Source organism: Pelobates fuscus, chromosome 1, assembly GCF_036172605.1.
Source record: "Pelobates fuscus isolate aPelFus1 chromosome 1, aPelFus1.pri, whole genome shotgun sequence".
NCBI classification, from domain to species: domain Eukaryota; kingdom Metazoa; phylum Chordata; class Amphibia; order Anura; family Pelobatidae; genus Pelobates; species Pelobates fuscus.
In genome coordinates, this window is record NC_086317.1 from 386,015,560 (window position 1) to 386,035,158 (window position 19,599).

The window sequence follows — 19,599 nt, forward strand, 5'->3', positions numbered from 1 at the left end:
ATGGCTTGAGGTTTATCTGTGTAGGAGGAGTTATGGGTCTTCCAGTAGAATAAGTCAGTAGTGGTAAAGGGAACATAGACAAATACGGGATCAGCATGTTGTAACTGGCCCTCACTGTTAATATGTGTCGGGCCCGGTGTCAGTCGGAGAGGCATTTGATAATGTCGGGGTTGGAGGGTACCGGTCAATTGTCGGGTTAGTATGGGACTTCGTTGAGGAAGGTCAGTTATGGGTTCCGGTCGAGGGGTAGTAAGACGAGGGGAAGGGGATGCTTTTTCTTTACTGAAGGGAAGATCAGTAAGTAGAATATTCCTGGCCGGGCTGGGAGGAGCCTCACCAGGAACCAGAAATGACGCCAAATCTGGATTGGTGGGGTTAATAGGGGTAGGTACCAGAAGGGGAGGGTTTAAAACAAGTGGGCTAGACTCTGAGCTAGAGGAGGGGGTAGGTGGAGACAATGGAGCAAGGGGAGTAGTATTATTAGCAGCGCCTCCTCTTCCTCTTCCTGTAGAGGAGGAGTAAGGGGGTGGCAAGGGGATCTCTGACTCAGGGGGCGTGTCCAGAATGGGCGTAATCACGGCCTTGGTGGACAAACGAGTTCTGGCCAACATGAGGCGAGATTGCTCCTCGTGGCATACCCTGATCCATTTTGGTAAGTCATTTACGGCCCGCTTTCAACAATCGATATACGGAAACTGGCCGTAAATTTCAGGCCTACCCGATACAGCCACGTGTACACGCTGCACCAGATTAGGATCAAGACTACCACGTGGAGGCCATGCAGCCACCAAGGCAGGCCATTCCCTACTACATAAAGTAGTCAGGCGTGTTGGGGACATCTTTACTCCAAAATCATGTACATAGTATCCCTTTTTAAAGTTCTTTAACATACATTCTAAGGGATCAATGATCTTTGAATCCGACGCACCCATACTTAGCAACGGAGCGTCGTCTCCAACAGAAGCAAAACAAACACACTTCCAACAGTCACACTCGTTCCCCTTGGCAACAGCACCACGTGGTACAGTTACTAGGCCAAACGCACACAACAAAACATACAGGGAATTCCCGTACGCACACAGCTGTTACACCAGTCACTAAATAACTATTACTGTACCTTTTGGCGAAACCATACAATCACCCACGTTATAATTCTCAATATTTAAATTACCCGTCTATAACACACCCTAGTAACATCGTCTTTACAAACAGTAGTTATAGTACGGTTAGCATTGGTTAAAGTACAATTTTAAAGTCACAGTTCAGTTAGTAGTGGTTATGATGTTAAACATACAACATAAACAACAGTTATTAGTGGTTATTTACAGTATCAGTAATTATAATACATGGTTATGGTACCGTGCGCTATGATACAGTTACACACTATTCACACTCTCGCTAGACGGCAGAGCTCACGCTATCTAGCAAGATATACACTCTACTACAATAATTTTAACACATTTACAGTTTCCCAACTAATCTATTGCCCAGTACCTCGAGGGACTACCTAAAATAATTTACATCCGTTTTGGTTAGCCGTCGCTGCCCAAGCACCACATATAGCGAACTAGAGGGCGGAATTTACACAGAACCCTCTTAGTCTATCTACTATATCAATAGTCTAGTGGGTTCCAAATTTACACGCCTTCCCACTTAGCCAAGATAGGTTGAGATCTAGCGGACAGAATATACACAGGCTCCGCTTAGTCTCCCGGTCCCTCCCACCTAGCGAACGAAATATACACCCTAGATACGCTAGTCTAGACAAGACACCGGTGTCCGGCTTGGGCTATTTACACAGGACCCAGCCTGACTCCAAACCAAGATTAAACGGGCTGACTACAGGGCGTTTAATTACGAGCGGTGCGCCTTCGCTTCCTCCCTCTACTGAGGGGGCCAGTTCCATACACAATACAAACCCCTTATGGGCCTACCACACAATCGGTATCCAATACCCCTAGTGGGTCCACCGTCTAAAACAGTAGTCGTCTTACCTCCTCGTTCCTGAACCTGAGTTCACACTCATCGACGGGGGCACCCCAGCACTTACTACGTAGAGGCCGATGATCTCCTGGACAACAGACCAGTGGCGCCGAGACAAAGGGAGGTCCACGCAAAAGTTCAGGGGTGCAGCCGTAGAGAGCGTGGGCAAAGATAGACCGTCTCACGCCTCTGTTTCTCAGCTACCGTTGAACGATGAGATTCCCGGCCAATGCACCAAATGATACCGGAGAAACTGATGGAAGCCAAGCACAGAGAGATGGACACAGGTTTCTTCAGGAAGGAAGAGATCTTTATTCGATTCACCGACCGGGACTCAGAGGGACTAATGTCACCAAAAACAGCTAAAATCTGAGCCCTGATCGTACAGTGTAGGCACCTTATATAGACATATAGCTCCTCCTATAATCAGTTCCACCTACACGTACTCTTACCCAATCAACAGAATAAAGACTAACTTTCCTGTTTGACCACTTGGCTTGCCCAGCACAATGGAGGAGGGGAATACTCGTATATCCTGTATTCCTACACATGCTCCTTACACTACTGATTGTATCGTTGCCACGTGCAACCAACCGACCAGGGCCGGACTGGGAAAAAAATTAGGCCCGGGCATTTTTCAATCAGAGCGGCCCCCTAAGAAGGGGGCGGGGCCAGAGAGGGTGTGTTTTGTCATCACTAATGACAATCACGCCCCCTCTCAAAGTGAGCATGTTGGTTCAATACACAGAGCCCCGCTGAAGAGCTCTGGCATTAGAAAAAGGCCCTGTATTTGTTCTGCGCAGGGCAAGCAAATTTAATAACATGCTTGCGCTGTGTTTGCTTTTAAATTGTCTCTGGTGTCTCCACAGGTGAGATACCAGAGGACAAAAGGGCCAGGAAAGTGTATGGTGCATGTGGGATTGCATGTGTGTAGAGTGTGGTGTGGTATTGTGTAAATAGGTCAATTTAATTTGTGTTTGTGGTGTAATATGTGTGTGTATAGGGGGCATAGTGTTATAGGGGATGTAGAGAGAGTGTGCATACGGGTTGTAGTGTGTGTGTAGGAGACGTAGTGTGTGTAGGGGTTGTAGAGAGGGTGTGTTTAGAGAATGTTGTATGTGTTTGCTGACAAGGAATGTAGTGTGTGTGTAGGTGGTGCAGTGTGTGTGTGTGTGTAGGAGATCTAGTGTGTAAATGACCAAGAGTGTGTATAGGAGATTCTGTTTGTGTGTGTGTATATAGAGGATTAAGAGTGCATATAGGGTAAGGGATCTAGCGTGTATCTGGAGCGTAATGTGTGTAGTGGTGCAGTGTGAGGGGTGCTGTAGTGTGTGTGTGTGTGTGTGTGTGTGTATATATATATATATATATATATTTGGACGTATTGTATGTGTGAGGGGCGCAGTGTGTGTGTATGTAAGAGGGGTGCTGTGTGTGAGGGTGTTTTTATCTGCCATCACATTCTAGGTTTCTAATTTTCTTTGTCTTTTAACTCACTGAGGGTTATTTTATATAATATATATATATATATATATGTGTGTGTGTGTGTGTGAGCGAGGGTGATGTGTGTGTGTGAGGGTGCTGTGTGTGAGTGAGGGTGCTGTGTGTGAGTGAGGGTGCTGTGTGTGAGTGAGGGTGCGCTCTGTGTGTCTGGGTGCGCTCTGTGTGTCTGGGTGCGGTGTGTGTGTCTGGGTGCGGTGTGTGTGTTTGGGTGCTGTGTGTGTGTTTGGGTGCTGTGTGTGTGTTTGAGTGCTGTGTGTGTGTGTCTGGGGTGCTGTGTGTGTGTCTGGGTGCTGTGTGTGTGGCTGGGGGTGATGTGTGTGTGAGGGGCTGTTAGTGTTATTTTTTTATTTAAATGCAAGTTTTTTTTTTTATTAAATAAAAAAAATCACACTAACAGCCCCCTCACACACACACATCACCCCCAGCCACACACACATCACCCCCAGACACACACACATCACCCCCAGACACACACATAGCACCCAGACACACACACAGCACCCAGACACACACACAGCACCCCCAGACACACACACAGCACCCCCAGACACACACAGCACCCCCAGACACACATGTGGTGCTGTGTTTGTGTCTGGGGGTGCTGTGTGTGTCTGGGGGTGCTGTGTGTGTCTGGGGGTGCTGTGTGTGTGCCTGGGGGTGCTGTGTTTGTGTCGGGGTGCTGTGTTTGTGTCGGGGTGCTGTGTTTGTGTCGGGGTGCTGTGTTTGTGTCGGGGTGCTGTGTTTGTGTCGGGGTGCTGTGTGTGTCTGGGGGTGCTGTGTGTGTCTGGGGGTGCTGTGTGTGTGTCTGGGGGGTGCTGTGTGTGTGTCTGGGGGTGCTGTGTGTGTGTCTGGGGGTGATGTGTGTGTGTCTGGGGGTGATGTGTGTGTGTCTGGGGGTGATGTGTGTGTGTCTGGGGATGCTGTGTGTGTGTCTGGGTGTTGTGTGTGTCTGGGGGTGATGTGTGTGTGGCTGGGGGTGATGTGTGTGTGAGGGGGCTGTTAGTGTTGTTTTTTTATTTAAATGCAAGTATTTTTTTTATTAAATAAAAAAATCACACTAACAGCCCCCTCACACACACACATCACCCCCAGCCACACACACATCACCCCCAGACACACACACAGCACCCCCAGACACACACACATCACCCCCAGACACACACATAGCACCCAGACACACACACACAGCACCCCCAGACACACATGTGGTGCTGTGTTTGTGTCTGGGGGTGCTGTGTGTGTCTGGGGGTGATGTGTGTGAGGGGGCTTTTAGTGTGATTTTTTTATTTAAAATGTATTTTTTTTATTAATAATTAAAAAAAAAAAAGTTATATCCCCCCCCCCTCCTCCCTTCTTACCTTTATCCTGGGAGGGGATGGGGGGATCCGTGCTGCCGTGCTGCCATGCTTCCTTCCCTCCTTCCCTGGTGGTCCAGTGGTGAGAGTGAACTCTAGCCCCTGCAGGCTAGAGTTCACTCTCGCGAGATCTGAACGTTGCCGCGGTAACCGCGGCAACGCTCAGACCTCGCGAGAGGACCCGGCGGAGCTGCTGGATAGAGCTCCGCCGGTCCTCTCTCCTGCCTCTCTCCCCCACACCCCAGCAAGCGGCCGCCTGGAAGTGTCTCTGGGTCGGTAAAGGGAGATCTTTGATCTCCCCATCGGCCCATGGAGACACACAGCAGGGCCGGCGCTCGGATAGCGCTGGCCCTGCAGGGGCTGGCAGGGGAGATCCTGTGATCTCCCCTGCCGGCCTCGGCCCCACGGCCATCGCGGCCCACCGGGCATTTGCCCGGTATGCCCGATGGCCAGTCCGGGCCTGCAACCGACCGATACATCAGCATATGCACGTGCACAAATCACGTGGCAATCTCGGCCTACTAAATTTATTTTTACCGAGATTCCACCACACCTTTAATTAAGTTCTATCAGTGTATTATATTTATACCTAAATTATGATTTTCTACTAATTCCACTCTGTTTAAAACATTGTCATTAATGTAAAGACATTAATTAATTAATGTGATCGTAGTGTCTACAGCAATTAAAGTGTATATTTTTCTATAAGAAAAGATAGCTATTATGTTATTTTGAAGTAGGATCTATCCCAGTGAATCCTATATTGCCCCGAAACTAGCTCCTTTGATTATTTTCCAGCTCTTGATCTGCACATGCCTGTGTAGAATTGTTGTGTATAGATGTTTATGTGTTTAAATTGCGTAGAGATTTTAAAATAAATTTACAAGGATGGGACTGATTGTGTGTGTTGAGGGGGCTGGGCTACTTGTGTGTGACCTTTGGGACAATGACTCTTTGCCAGCAAGCAATCAGTGTTCCGAGGAGCAAAGTCTGTATGCATGCTTCAGCTATCGAGGAAGTGCACTCCATTGAAAAGCAATGGACACTGCAGCTCTGAATGTTCTCTACCTGCTTGAGTATTTAAACATGATGCTCACTTAAACAGCTATTGCTGCTGTTTTCTCCCTGGTTGTTTTCTGAAATTCTGGCATGGGGAAGCGACTCATAGTAGCGTATGGACTGTGGGCACTTGGTGGTCCGCTCGGCCTTCATCATATCTACTTAGGCCGGGATAGTCATGCCTTGGTTTGGATGCTTACTTTCGGAGGTTTTGGGATGGGATGGGCATGGGATTTTTGGAAGATACCTGGACTTGTATCTCAGTGCAATCGTCAGAAAACATTGTCAAATGAAGTGAAGGAAGAAGTACCACCTGCTAGTGTTATCCGCTTTGTAGGACAGGTTGCGATGGGCATTTATTTTGGCTTAGTGGCTGCCATTGGACTTTCTTCCCTGATTAGTTACTATGTAGTAGCTCTGCCACTTGCTGTTGGACTGGGGGTTCACCTTGTGGCTTGTGTGGGTGAACAGACTTCCAACCTGAAAAACACACTAATAGCTGCTTTTGTGACTTCTCCAATATTTTATGGTCGTACCATTTCTATGATTCCAATCAGCCTGACTGCAAGCATCACTGCACAGCAACACAGGAGCTACAGGACAGGACAAAAGAAACATGAAAATCTCAGTCTCCGTCTTTATCGTATTGGTTTAGCCTACCTAGCATTTACTGGGCCATTAGCCTACAGTGCTCTGATCAATACTAGTCGCACAGTGAGCTATATAGCTGGAAGTATTGGGGCCATGTTGGACTGGTTGAGTGTATTCCCTAGTCTAAGTGCATTGATGGAAAAAATCCTGCTTCTGCCATACCGTGTTTGGAGCCTGTTCACCGGTGGAGGGGGTTTTCAAAATCAATACTTTAAGGAGTGGGAGAAGATTTATGAATTTGTTGCCACTTTCCAAAATGAGAAGGAACATCTGGCTTGCAAGGTATGCAGCAAATTGATTTTTCTACGTTTTTCTTTTTTTTTCTTTTTTATATTTTCTATTATTTAAATAACATGCTAACACTCCAAAAAGAATAAAGGTTTTTTTTAAACTCGCTATTTAATGTAAGTTTTAAAAACTATGGATTCTACAGTTGACGCCTAAGGCTTCTTCCTCTAATATTAAGTATAGCATCTGAGAATAGCATGAGGCTACTTTCTAAGCTTTCTGAGACACCACATCAAACAATTGAAATAGTACTGTTGTGTATCAATCCAGAATAATGGGGATTACATTATATACCTACTTGAAGCAGACCCTATCACAAACACATTCTTAGATAACACTTTAAATGGAACAGGTTACAAAATGCATTTTTTTGTAATTTTAAAAATGCAGTTAAAGAAGCACTGTTATCATCTGGGAGATTTTGCAAAGACTCCCGGCAGTGACCTCACCCCTGGGGGTCCAGTATCTGGGGGTCAGGTAAAGGTAAGTCCTACTTACCTGAACCAGTTCCTTGCAGGCACTGCCATCTTAATCCCACGGTTCCTCTTCAGCTTCTGGCTCTGATCCAACATCCCTGCTGTACTCTCGTGCAAACGTGAGAGTACAGCATTCAGTTATATGGAGGATCCCGCAAAACAGAGTGGGAAGTGTGCAAACGTGCTTCCATTTTATACTACAGCAGTATCATGGTTTACCCTGACCTGATAATTAGGGATATGTATTGAAAACAGATAAAAGCTCCTATTACAATTTTTGCAAAATAACCAAAACGAAGCTCAGAAATATGTGTAGCTGCTGTCCTGACAACTTCTAAATATGATTGGTGCAGTCAGTTTCAAATCATCCATTGTGCATATAATGATAGTTTCTATTACATGAGATAAGATGATTCAATAGCAGTATTTCCTATAGAAGGCAATAAAAAAACTGCTACAAGAGATATGCTTATCCTGTCTAAAAGAATCTATCTCATAGCACAGCTTGTGGTAGAATGAAAAGAAAAGTCTTCCTTTCTATACCATAGCAGGGGTTGGGAGAGAATCCAATGTTTTCCACTTTTTGGGGGGTTGAATTTCCAACTTGTCATGTGCAATTAAACAGTAGGGGCATATAAACATACAGTATAGGTCAGTGATGGTGAACCTTTTTGAGCACGAGTGCCCAAACCGCAATATATGCCAATTTTTTTTTCCTCAAAGTGCCAACACGACAATTAAACCTGAATACTGAGGTTAAAGTTTAGAAAAAACAACTCATACAGTTGTCCGAACTAATTCTCCTCTTCTCTCCCCCCAGCATCTTCCCTTCTCTACCCACAGCATATCCTCCTCTCCCCCTAGCATCTCCTCCTCCTCTCCCGTTCTCCCCCAGCATATCCCCCTCTCCCCCAGCATCTCCTCCTCCTCTTCCCCCAGTATCTCCTCCTCTCCCCCCAGCATCTCCTCCTCCTCCTCTCCCCTTCTTCCCCCAGCATATCCCCCTCTCCCCCAGCATCTCCTCCTCTCCCCCCCTCCGCCCAGCATCTCCTCCTCTCCCCCCCACCATCTCCTCATCCTCTCCCCCAGATTCTCATCTTCTCTCCCCCAGATTCTCCTCTTCTCTCCCCCAGATTCTCCTCTTCCTCTCCCCAGCATCTCCTCCTCTCCCCTCCCCCCAGCATCTCCTCCTCCTCCTGTCCAATTTTCCCCTCAGAATCTCCTCCTCCTCCTCTATCCCAGATTCTCCTCTTCCTGTCCCCCCCCCCCCAGCATCCCCTCCTCTCCCCCAGGATCTCCTCTTCCTCTCCCCATCTCCCCTAGCATATCCTCCTCCTCTTCTCCCCCAGCCTATCCTCCTACTCTCCCCCAGATTCTCCTCATCCCCTCCCCCAGATGTTGCTCTTCTCTCCCCTCAGCATCTTCCCTTCACTACCCCAGCATATCCCTCCTCCCCCAGTATATCCCCCTCTCCCTTTCCAGCACATAAATAATGTTTTTTGTTTTTTTTTGGTGCAGGTGGGGGTTTGAAGTCCACCCAGGCTCCCTACCTGGTGGATCCGATTCCTTCCCGCTGCTGTGAGGAGGTGTGGCCGTGAGGGAGCACTGATTTACCTGCTGTTCCAGCACTGCTCCCTCCATTGATGCCGCCGGGAAACAGAAAATTATGCCAAACAGGCGGCGGCGCCTGATTGACATCATTTCCTGTCTCCCAGCGGCATCAGCAGAGGGAGCAGTGCTGGAACAACATGTAAGTCGTACTCCCTCGCAGCCCTCCATCCCATCCACCCACCAGTGCCATCTTAACAACATTATGGGCCCCCGGGCAAAGCAGTGCAGTGTTTGTGTGGAGTGCTGTGTGTCTCTGAGGGGTGCTGTGTATGTGTGTGTGTGTGTGTGTGTGAGGGGTGCTGTGTGTGTGTGTGTGTGTGTGAGGGGTGCTGTGTGTGTTTGTGTGTGGGAGGGGGGTGCTGTGTGTGTGTGAGGGGGGTGCTGTTGTGGGTGGGGAGGAGGTGCTGTATGTGTGTGAGAGGGGTGCTGTGTGTGAGGGGGATGCTGTGGGTGGGGGGGAGGTGCTGTATGTGTGTGAGAGGGGTGTTGTGTGTGTGTGAGAGGGGTGCTGTGTGTAGGGGGGAGGTCCTGTGTTTGAGAGGGGTGCTGTGTGTGGGGGGGAGGGGTGATGTGTGTGTGTGTGTGTGAGGGGGTACTTTGTGTGGGGGTGCTGTGTGTGTGGGGGGGTGCTGCAGGTAGCATATGTATTACTAAAATCTTTATACCCCCCTCCGTTCTATTTACGTTTAGTGAAGGAGGGGGGGGAACACAGTCAGCCGTGGTGGTCCGGTGGTGGTAAGTATGTAGGATAGGTTCTGTCTGCAGCTCTCCTGTCCTCCCGCGTGCAGAATGCTGTGTTGAGCATTGCCATGGTAACGCACGGCAGAGCGCCACACAGATTGCTCACGGGAGGACAGTAGAGCTGCTTCCCAGATCCCTCCCCCTGCTTCCAGGTCCTCCCAATATGAAAGCAGCGTAGGCGCCTGCCGTTTGGGGCAGGCAGGTGCCTACTCTGCACTGCTGCCGACCGGCACCAGCACCCCGCTTCCCCGGCGACCTATGGCAGCGTCCCCACTGTGCCATAGGTCCACCATCACTGGTATAGGTATTAACTGAACCTAGATGTCAAAGGGAGAAGTGATATTCAGATATCCCAGTTAGCAGAACACACTATGCACCACAACAATTACATTGCAGTTGTGGTTATGGTACTCGTAATGTCCTGGTGCTTTCTCGCTGTAAGTAGTCAAACTGTTTTTAATCCTGGGGTATGCAGGTCTCCAGGACAGCCAGACAGTCCTGCATAGAGCTTCGATTAGAGCCCCGAGCTAAGCCCTTCAATGATAAACTGTGTCAAAGTAAGGAGCTTCCAGTTTTTGATTAAGCCATGGATGGTTGCAAAATAGTGATTATTGGGTCAGATAACCAACAGTCTGACTGGGGGCAGGGCTTAGTGGCGATCCAGCACAGACGCCATTCTAATCTAACAGTGAAATCCGAAATTAATCTCCATTTCTGTTGAGCATCGTCCCACCTGAGGACTAGAAACAGTTGCAGGGGAAGGAGAGGCACACACCGATGCTCTTCTTTTAGCCGCCATGCACAAAACAAACGTCGGCCTCACAAGGCCTCCCACACGGCCTTCTATAAAAACACGACAAATGCCTTTGTGGCCTGGTGGGACTGGCTCACACCCGAAACCCAGCAGACACAGCCCCAAGAGCCGAATGAGATGGGAAAGAAGACCCAAAAATCCCAGGTACAAACACCCAGGGAAGCTCAAGACATCGGCACACTGCTTCAACGCACAGCCAAGCATAGGGGGCTGGAACAGGCTGAGGCCTCTAGTCCTCAGGAGGAAGAAGGGGGGAATGTGTATGCCCCCGGGCCTCCCACGACTGGACACCCAGCCACATCTACCCCAGCAAGTATGGTCCCAGCAACAAAACAGGACAAAGACAATCTCTTTGTCAAAATCCAACAGCTGTTTGCAGCCGACATAGCCGCGGTGTGGTCTGAAGTACAGGAGGTCACAACCAGCGTCCAGACCTCAGAAACCGATATAATCCACCTACAATGCAACCTTGCAGCAGTGGGAGACTTGGTCAGGCAGCTGCAGGCACACCAATCCACCCTGACGCTGAGAGTGGATGCCCTGAACGAGAGAACCCACCAGAAAAACTTGAAGATAAGGGGGGGTCTCAGACACAGTGGCGATAGAAGAACTACCTCACTTCATTAGAAGACTAGTGAATACACTACTCCCAGCAAAGTAAGCCAATCAATTCACAAACGATGGAGCTAACCGCATCGCCAAATCTCCTAAGGAACCACTTGCAGCCCCAAGGGACATAATCTTACATAGCTGGACAAGACAGACAAGCTTTGATGAGGGCTGTTCACAATAAGTCACCACTGGACTTTGAGTCTCATAAGATATCGATCTTCCAAGATCGACACCGCTCCACCTTGCTATGGAGGAAAACGATGAAACCCATCACACAACGGCTTCAAGAGGCAGGAATACCGCATAAATGTGCAAAGAAAATGATCAGTGTGGATCAATCGTGACAGACCAAAAGTAGGTTATGTCACAGTGGTCCAGACTGACAAAGCATTGATGAGAGATTCCAGGGATGTCTCTCAGGGCTTAACCCTCGTAGTGCAAAAATTAAAGATGGTATGCAGGTACACCAAAGGTGGCCAAAAGTGAAATGAAGTAGTTAGAACAACATGTTAAGTCAAAAGTGAGTCAAATAATATGGTGCCCAGTGAAAAAGTGAACACCCAGAGCTTCAAACACCCGATGTGCGTTTCGGTGCAATGTTACATGCACCATCGTCAGGGGTAAATGTATAATAGCAAGAATATCTTTTTTTAATATCCAGCTATTAGTGTGGGGGAGTATCTAGAGCAACCAATGGAATACCTCTCACTTAATTGGTGGGTGTGTCTGTAAGGAAACACCCTCTTTTGTATCTGTCCAATCCCGATGAAATCATCTGTTTAGAAGGATCAACTTAGTGTGAACTAGGGGAGTGTCTATTAGAGGGGATGAATGGTGTATAGATATTCATTCATTTAGTAAAATACCAGATCGGATGTATGCTGCCCATTTCCCTATATGCTCGTTTACACCAATAGTATCACCGGGAGGAAGGGGTTACTCACTTATGTCTGTTTTTCAAAACAAAATTGTGTTATTGCGATATTCTATTCTACCCTAAATCCAGATATGAAAGATAGGTATTTGGATATCATGTTTGAAGTATAGGCATATGTAGTGTCTTTAGGTTTATCTTGGACCCAGGGGAAAATGTATTAAAACAATTATCCTCTTTGTGGTATATAGCTATGAAGGTTCATATATATATATATATTGTAGAGGAAAATACTGTACCGGGTGTTGATAAAGCTATATTTCATGGAGTTTGATAAGCCTTTATGTGAGAACATATAATGAGGGCCGGTGTGGTTACTAATGCCTACACAAAGATATTTATAAGATCCATGGTTATAATATGTCTTTGTTCATCCAGTAAACGCTGGACATATGAAGATACAGATTACTAAAAAAAGATTGAGACCGCTATCTGAGTCTCTTTATATGGACATAGGAATTAACCTTATAAGGTTATGATTACACAGACGGGTGTTTTTTATAGCTTGCAATTCTCTAGATACATATTTCTATTCTTTGGTTACATTCCTATTAGAAGATCCTCAACTTACTACTATTATCTCCAGGCAGGGGATTTATGGACACCTTTGGTGTACCTGCATACCTTCTTTATTTTTGTAATGTTTATAGCGTATAAATGTACTACTCCTAGAGCCATTATTGTCACCATAGATGGTAAGCAACTCAAGGCCACCAACGTGACAAGAGAGTAGAGGGCACAGGCCAACACCAGCACCTGGCACGTGGACAATATAACCCCCTTCACCCAAAGAAGCGGACAAGATACCATGACATAGGGGAACAAGTCATCACTGTTTCTGTCTCCTACTCCCTTTCAACCTCATCTCCTGAGTCTCCTCTATACCCCCACACTATGCTAACTGTATTTCTAACCTGTTATTTAGTCCCAAAGAACATCTGTGCTAAAATATGACATACACCAACGAAGGCTCCTTCAGAGCCAACTGACAGCTAGTCATTTATCTCTCCCCCCTCCCCTCACCACCATTGCCCCATTGGTTAGGGGCCCCACTTGACCTTCACAATCCAGGGTAGACTCAAGCGCCTTGACATAGCAAACGGTAGTTAAAACCAATATGTTAAAGTGCAATGTACTAGATCTCACTTTATAGTTGCTTTTTGGTTTTTCTTTTCGCTATTCTTACTCGGTTTACGTCAAGTTTTAGCGACTGAATATGTATAACACACCCGATGACAACCAGACTTACACCTGACCATGCATCTTACACCTGACCATGCATCACTCTAACAAACCCGGTTTCCCCTGACGACGAGTTAATATTATATGTCTGTTGTGAGAGGCGTTGTCACCAAAGTATATGACCTAGTCTAATATAACAAAAACATAGGTGAACATAAAATGTATACAATGTTATGTGAACGTAGTCACTGCGATCTAAGTCTGTATGCATGTATTAATTGACTATGTCGTAATACTTCACCTGCAAAAATAAAGAATGCATTTGTTTTTTAAAAACAACAGTCTGACTGACGGTGCATAAAGTGTCAAAAAGGAGGCGTGGGAAAGATTGGCAAATTAATTCTTTAAAAAGAATCCCTATACATGAATTTAAATAACAAAGATTATATTAAGATATTCTAGAAAAAAATGATGACAGTATTTCTTTAATAGAATCATTGCGCAATGCTAATCATTATCTCTTCAGATTTTAGGAGTTGATTCTCAGGCTACCCTGGAAGAGATTAATCGCCATTATAGGGATTTGGTGAAAATCTGGCATCCAGACCACAACCGCCACCGCATTCAAGAAGCTGAGCAGCATTTCCTTGAGATCCAGGCTGCTTATGAAACTCTCACACACCTTCGGAAATTTAAAAAATACTGAGCGTTTCGAGATGGTGAGACTCCACCCTTGGAATTTAACTTGTCTCTCTGGAAAATCCCATCTACTGATTTATTGAACTCATATGTAATAATAAAATAGCATTCAATTAAAAAAAAAAAAACATTACATGACCGGTGTATTGCAAAGCTAAGTGGCACATCTATGGTACTGAATTACAATCATAGAATTATGTTTCACTAGGTAAACAGGAAACTGCTTAGGGTAATGAGTTAAACGTTTTCTGCTCTGATACAATATATCATGCTAAAATATGAAATTATTACATTTGAAACACAGCACAGAAAGATCAAACTTAAAAAGGAACACTTTTCAGGACACAGGACAAGACAAGAATTGAACTGTACATGGGAACATAGCTTAGTTTGCCTCCACAGACACACAATTATTGTATGAGCCCAAAAATCATTGGTGCCCGGATGTAGATCCCTAGATGTTATAAAACTGCAGCTTCCATGATATTTTGGCATTCTAAAGGCATGCAAAGCATTATGGGAGTTGTAGTTCTACAACATCTGGGGATCTACCTTTTGGGCACCCCTGGGATATACCCCAAGTTAAAACATGCATGTATTTTATTTTGTATATATTCAATGGGAGGTATATAAACATTTCTTACAATAGCTGAAAACCAGTTGTATCTGCAGCTAATGTAAACCGTAACTTCTTTCCCTGGCATAGATTTTCAGTCTGTGAATGTGAAGTGACCAATCAGAAAGTTTCTCATTAAGAAGCCTCTGTGGTCTAGTCATGGCTTTTCATTAACACAGCTCATTGAGATGTGTTAGCATGGCAAATGTATGTACGCTCTAGCCAGGCGCTCCTCCTGCTTACATTAGTTTAGTGGAGTTAACAGAAGCAGAATAAAACATCCCCAGCAAGGTGAAGTGCTTAATAGACTGTAAGCTCATTTGAGCAGGGTTCTCTTCAACCTATTGTTCCTGTAAGTTTTCTTGTAATTGTCTTATTTATTGTTACATCCCCCCTCTCAAAATATTGTAAAGCGCTACGGAATCTGTTGGCGCTATATAAATGGCAATAATAATAATAATAATAATAATAATAATAATAATAATGTCTTATTTATTGTTACATCCCCCCTCTCAAAATATTGTAAAGCGCTACGGAATCTGTTGGCGCTATATAAATGGCAATAATAATAATAATAATAATGTGTTTGAAGTGTTCCTTCAAATCAGCCAGAACAAAACACTGTTTGAGATGTTACATGCAGTGACGATATTAGTTAAAATGAAACAACACATAAGTAAACTTTTGCATGTTCATCGAAACTCAAAAAGCTAAATTAATGCAGTTTGTCCAAGTTTCAATAAGGAAAAACTGTCAGTATAAATAAGTTTAAACAACTTATTATATTAAGATACTGTACATATATGGTACTTGAATGTAAATTTTATAACTACATTAAGCTTGTGGAAAACCAAAATCAGCAGGAAAACAATTAATCACAATGCCATGACTGAAATTAAACTTTCCAAGCATTTATGTTAAACAATATTGTAAGATTTGTGAACTATCATATGCAGGGCATCCAGTTGAAAATAAATGGGTCATTTCAGAAATCACCTCTAGGGGCACACTGAGCATGTCTGAGGTGCTCTCATACTAAACTGGCCTATACATGACCAGCTGTTCTTAACAGCTTATTCAGCCAGGAGAGGTGAAATTATAGCACTGCTGTATTGTATGGTGAATGCCCAATATGGTTATAAAAATGTGTGCAAGTTAATCATCTCCCAAAGGGAGACAATGTTAGTAGCTCACTTGTTAACATTAGCAACACTTTTTTTTTTTTCAATTATGACAATTATCTGGTGGAGCACCTTAAAGGGATACTATAGTGCTTAGAATACAAATCTGCACCCGTTACTATATAGATTTAGGAATACTTAGAGTTAGAGTTTGGGGCTAAGCATTTGGGAGCCTCGCAAGGCTGAGAATCATGCAGTTTAACCTAAGCCCTCATTCTACATATAATATTAAACACAATCTAACCCTATGCCTCTAACACTATGTACACAAAAAGCTAAAGACCCTCTGACCTAATGCTTACCACAACGTTCCCTAATTATAACTTTAGCCACTCGGGCTACATAATGTTTTGTATGGCATAGGCAGTAGGAAAAATGTGAATGAGACCATTCTGGTCTAGGCACTCATACATTCTACAGGATTGATACAACATACATGGCATCCTCGTAACCAACTCAGGTTGGAAGATTAGGCACAATGAACACCATAAGGTTAGTGCCAAATAATTTGTAAATGGTATGAATACCAGTAGATGTCAGTGCACTGTAGTAAATATAATGCTTAGTGTCCCTTTAGGAACAATTGTCACTTCTGTCACTTACCTGGGTCTAGTGCCGATGTCCCTCAGCGCTGACTTGGGTCTGCCTTCACTCCATTCCAAACTGATGTCAGCTGGTGGGGGAGACCTAATGCGCATATGCGGCAATGGCCGCACTAGCTTTAGGATTTCCCCATAGGAAAGCATTATTCAATGCTTCCTCATTGGGAATTCGGTGACGCTAGAAGTCCTTATATATAGCGTGAGGACGTCCAGCGTTATTTAGGCGACCAAAAGTCTGGTAGACAACCACTAGAGGAGGAGTTAACCCTAGCAGGTAATTATTGTAGTTTATTAAAAACTGCAATAATTACATGCTTAGGGTTAAGGATGATGGGACACTGCACCCAGACCATTTAAAAGAATAATACCTTAATGCTTGAAATTAGCTCTGTAACCCACCTTGCAATGAAAGGATTAAGGTGAAGGGCTAATTATACTCTCAATCTGTCCATAAAAACACACTGAGTTGGGGGCAGGGGCTGGACTCGATGCCGGATGGTCGCAGAATGCTTGAGCTCCTGCTCGACCTGCTCTAAAACCTCAGTAGAGGGTGAAAATCCCGTCTTATCGGACTTACCTACACTGGTACCCTTGTCTGATCCTCCTAGGCAGGGCCGGACTGGGGATACAAAGCAGCCCTGGGAAAAAAAATCTATGCCAGCCCCATAAGTCATTGCGCCATATATTGTCGCATGTAATATGTAAGGCTATGTCTTGCCACCCCAGATGATTGAGTAATATATATATATACATATATATATATATATATATATATATTGCTTTTTCTAATATAATATATTGGTCCTTTCAGAGTAAAACATTTAATTATACAGTAAGCATACTCACATGCAGACACAGACAATCTCACTGACACACACAAGCTCATTGATACACAGCCTCATAGACAAACAATTTCACTAATATACATAAGCTCATGGACATAAAAACACAAGCTCACTCACTAGCAGACACACACACACATGCAAGCAAGCAAACTCACTAGCAGGCGCACACACACACAGCTTAATGTAGTGGTTCTGGTGTCTATAGCCTGTCCCTGCAGGCTTTTGAATGTAAACACTGACTTTTCAGAGAAAAGGCAGTGTTTACATTGCTTCCTAGTGACACCTCTAGTGACAGACACTCAGACGGTCACTAGAGGCGCTTCCTGTGTCAGTGCGGATTGGCTGAGATCATCAAGCTTGATGATCTCAGTCATAGAGGCAGAGACCAGCATGACGTTGGAAAAAAAAAAGTGAGTAAAACACTATTTTTACAAACACACACAGACACTACGACTGACACACACACACCATGACAGACATACACACACCATGACACAGACAGACACACACACACCATGATACAGACACACAGTGACACAGACACACACACCATGACACAGACAGACACACACACACACACAGCATGACACAGACACACACACAGCATGACACACACACACACACACAGCATGACACAGAAACACACACAGCGTGACACAGACAGACACACACACAGCATGACGCAGACAGACACACTCCCACTGACATACATACTTGTTGCTACCTGTGTGGGTGGGTGGGTAGACTGATAGGTGCCCCTCCCCTTCTGTGCCCTCTTTTGCCCCCTGTCCTCCTGTGTGCTTTTTAGCCCCTTCCCTTCCTGTGCCCTTATGTAGCACCCTCCCTTCCTGTGCCCTCTTTAGCCCCCTCCCGTGCCCTCTTTAGCCACCTCCCTTCCTGTGCCCTCTTTAGCCCATCCCGTGCCCTCTTTAGCCCCCCTTCCGACTTGTACCCTCTTCAGCCCCTTTTGTGCTCATCTTTTGGCCCCTCTCCCCTTCCTGTGACCTCTTAGCCCCCTCCCCTCCTGTGCCCTTTGTTACACCCCCTTCCTGTGACCTCTTAGCCCCCTCCCCTCCTGTGCCTTTGTTACCCCCTCCCCTTCCTGTGACCTCTTAGCCCCCTCCCCTCCTGTGCCCTTTGTTACCTCCCTCCCCTTCCTGTGACCTCTTAGCCCCCTCCCCTCCTGTGCCATTTGTTACCCCCCTCCCCTTCCTGTGACCTCTTAGCCCCCTCCCCTCCTGTGCCCTTTGTTACCCCCCTCCCCTTCCTGTGACCTCTTAGCCCCCTCCCCTCCTGTGCCCTTTGTTACCCCCCTCCCCTTCCTGTGACCTCTTAGACCCCTCCCCTCCTGTGCCCTTTGTTACCCCCCACCCCCTCCCCTCCTGTGACCTTCGTTACCCCCCACCCCCTCCCCTCCTGTGACCTTTGTTACCCCCCACCCCCTCCCCTCCTGTGACCTTTGTTACCCCCCACCCCCTCCCCTCCTGTGACCTTTGTTACCCCCCACCCCCTCCTCTCCTGTGACCTTTGTTACCCCCCACCCCCTCCCCTCCTGTGACCTTTGTTACCCCCCACCCCCTCCCCTCCTGTGCTCACCTTCCAGCCCAGCCAGCCTTCCTGAAGCTCTCCTTGCGGCCGCAGGGGAAGCTCTTCTGGCGGCCGCTGGGGGAGCAGGCTGTTCTGTCTCTGCTCCCCCTCCCTCGCGCGCAGCTTAATGAGACCGGAGCCGGAATATGACGTCATATTCCGGCGCCGGTCTCTTTCTAGCGCGCGAGGGAGGGGGAGCAGAGACAGAACAGCCTGCTCCCCCAGCGGCCGCCAGAAGAGCTTCCCCTGCGGCCGCAAGGAGAGCTTCCCCTGCGGCCGCCATCCAAGCTCTCCATGCGGCCGCAGGACACCCACATGTCTCCCCGGCCCCAGGTGCCGACGGCCCACCGGGAAATTTCCCGGTATCCCGGTGGGCCAGTCCGGCCCTGCTCCTAGGGCAATCTTGGAGTGGTTTTGGGGGCTGTACGATGGCTGTGGTCTCCAGCAAATCATGGCCTGGTGCTTTCTCAACGGGAGAAACGGCCTATCTCTATGCCTGGGGCTGCCCGAGCTTTCCTCAAAGCCCCGCACTCCTCCCCCTCCCCCCCCCCCCCCCGGACAGGCGGGGGTTATCCCGGTCCCCACCAGAAGCTAACTACTCATTTGTCTGCAGCTCCTGGGTCAATCCTGCAGATCAAGCGGCGCTGCCTCGAAGCGTGCTACACAGGCGGAGACAGAGAATTGGGAGTAAGACTTCTCCAAAAAATGTAATGCAATATGCCAGCGGTTCTGGCGATGCTTGACGAGAAGGAGTCAGCACCCAGCACTTACGATCCCAGTGGCTCAGCCTGCACGCAAAGCTCCTGGAAACAGGTCCCAGGAAGGAGTCCTGGGAGAGTCCAGTGGGCGTCATGGGTGAT

General features: G+C 46.6%; 1 protein-coding gene across 1 annotated transcript; it reads left to right on the top strand.

Moving 5' to 3' along the window:
• The first annotated feature begins 5,828 nt into the window (after positions 1-5,828).
• DNAJC22 (DnaJ heat shock protein family (Hsp40) member C22) lies at positions 5,829-14,029 on the top strand. The gene is made up of 2 exons (XM_063444735.1): positions 5,829-6,833; positions 13,736-14,029. The coding sequence occupies exons 1-2, from the start codon at positions 5,991-5,993 to the stop codon at positions 13,913-13,915; spliced, it is 1,023 nt and encodes a 340-aa protein (XP_063300805.1). The 5' UTR covers positions 5,829-5,990; the 3' UTR covers positions 13,916-14,029.
• Positions 14,030-19,599: the final 5,570 nt, after the last annotated feature.

Excerpts from the sequence above, each read along its gene's own strand:
- DNAJC22 (XM_063444735.1), top strand. The coding sequence starts at position 5,991 with ATGGGGAAGCGACTCATAGTAGCGTATGGACTGTGGGCACTTGGTGGT. Across the intron at positions 6,834-13,735 it reads AGGAACATCTGGCTTGCAAG|ATTTTAGGAGTTGATTCTCA; the intron begins GTATGCAGCAAA and ends TTATCTCTTCAG.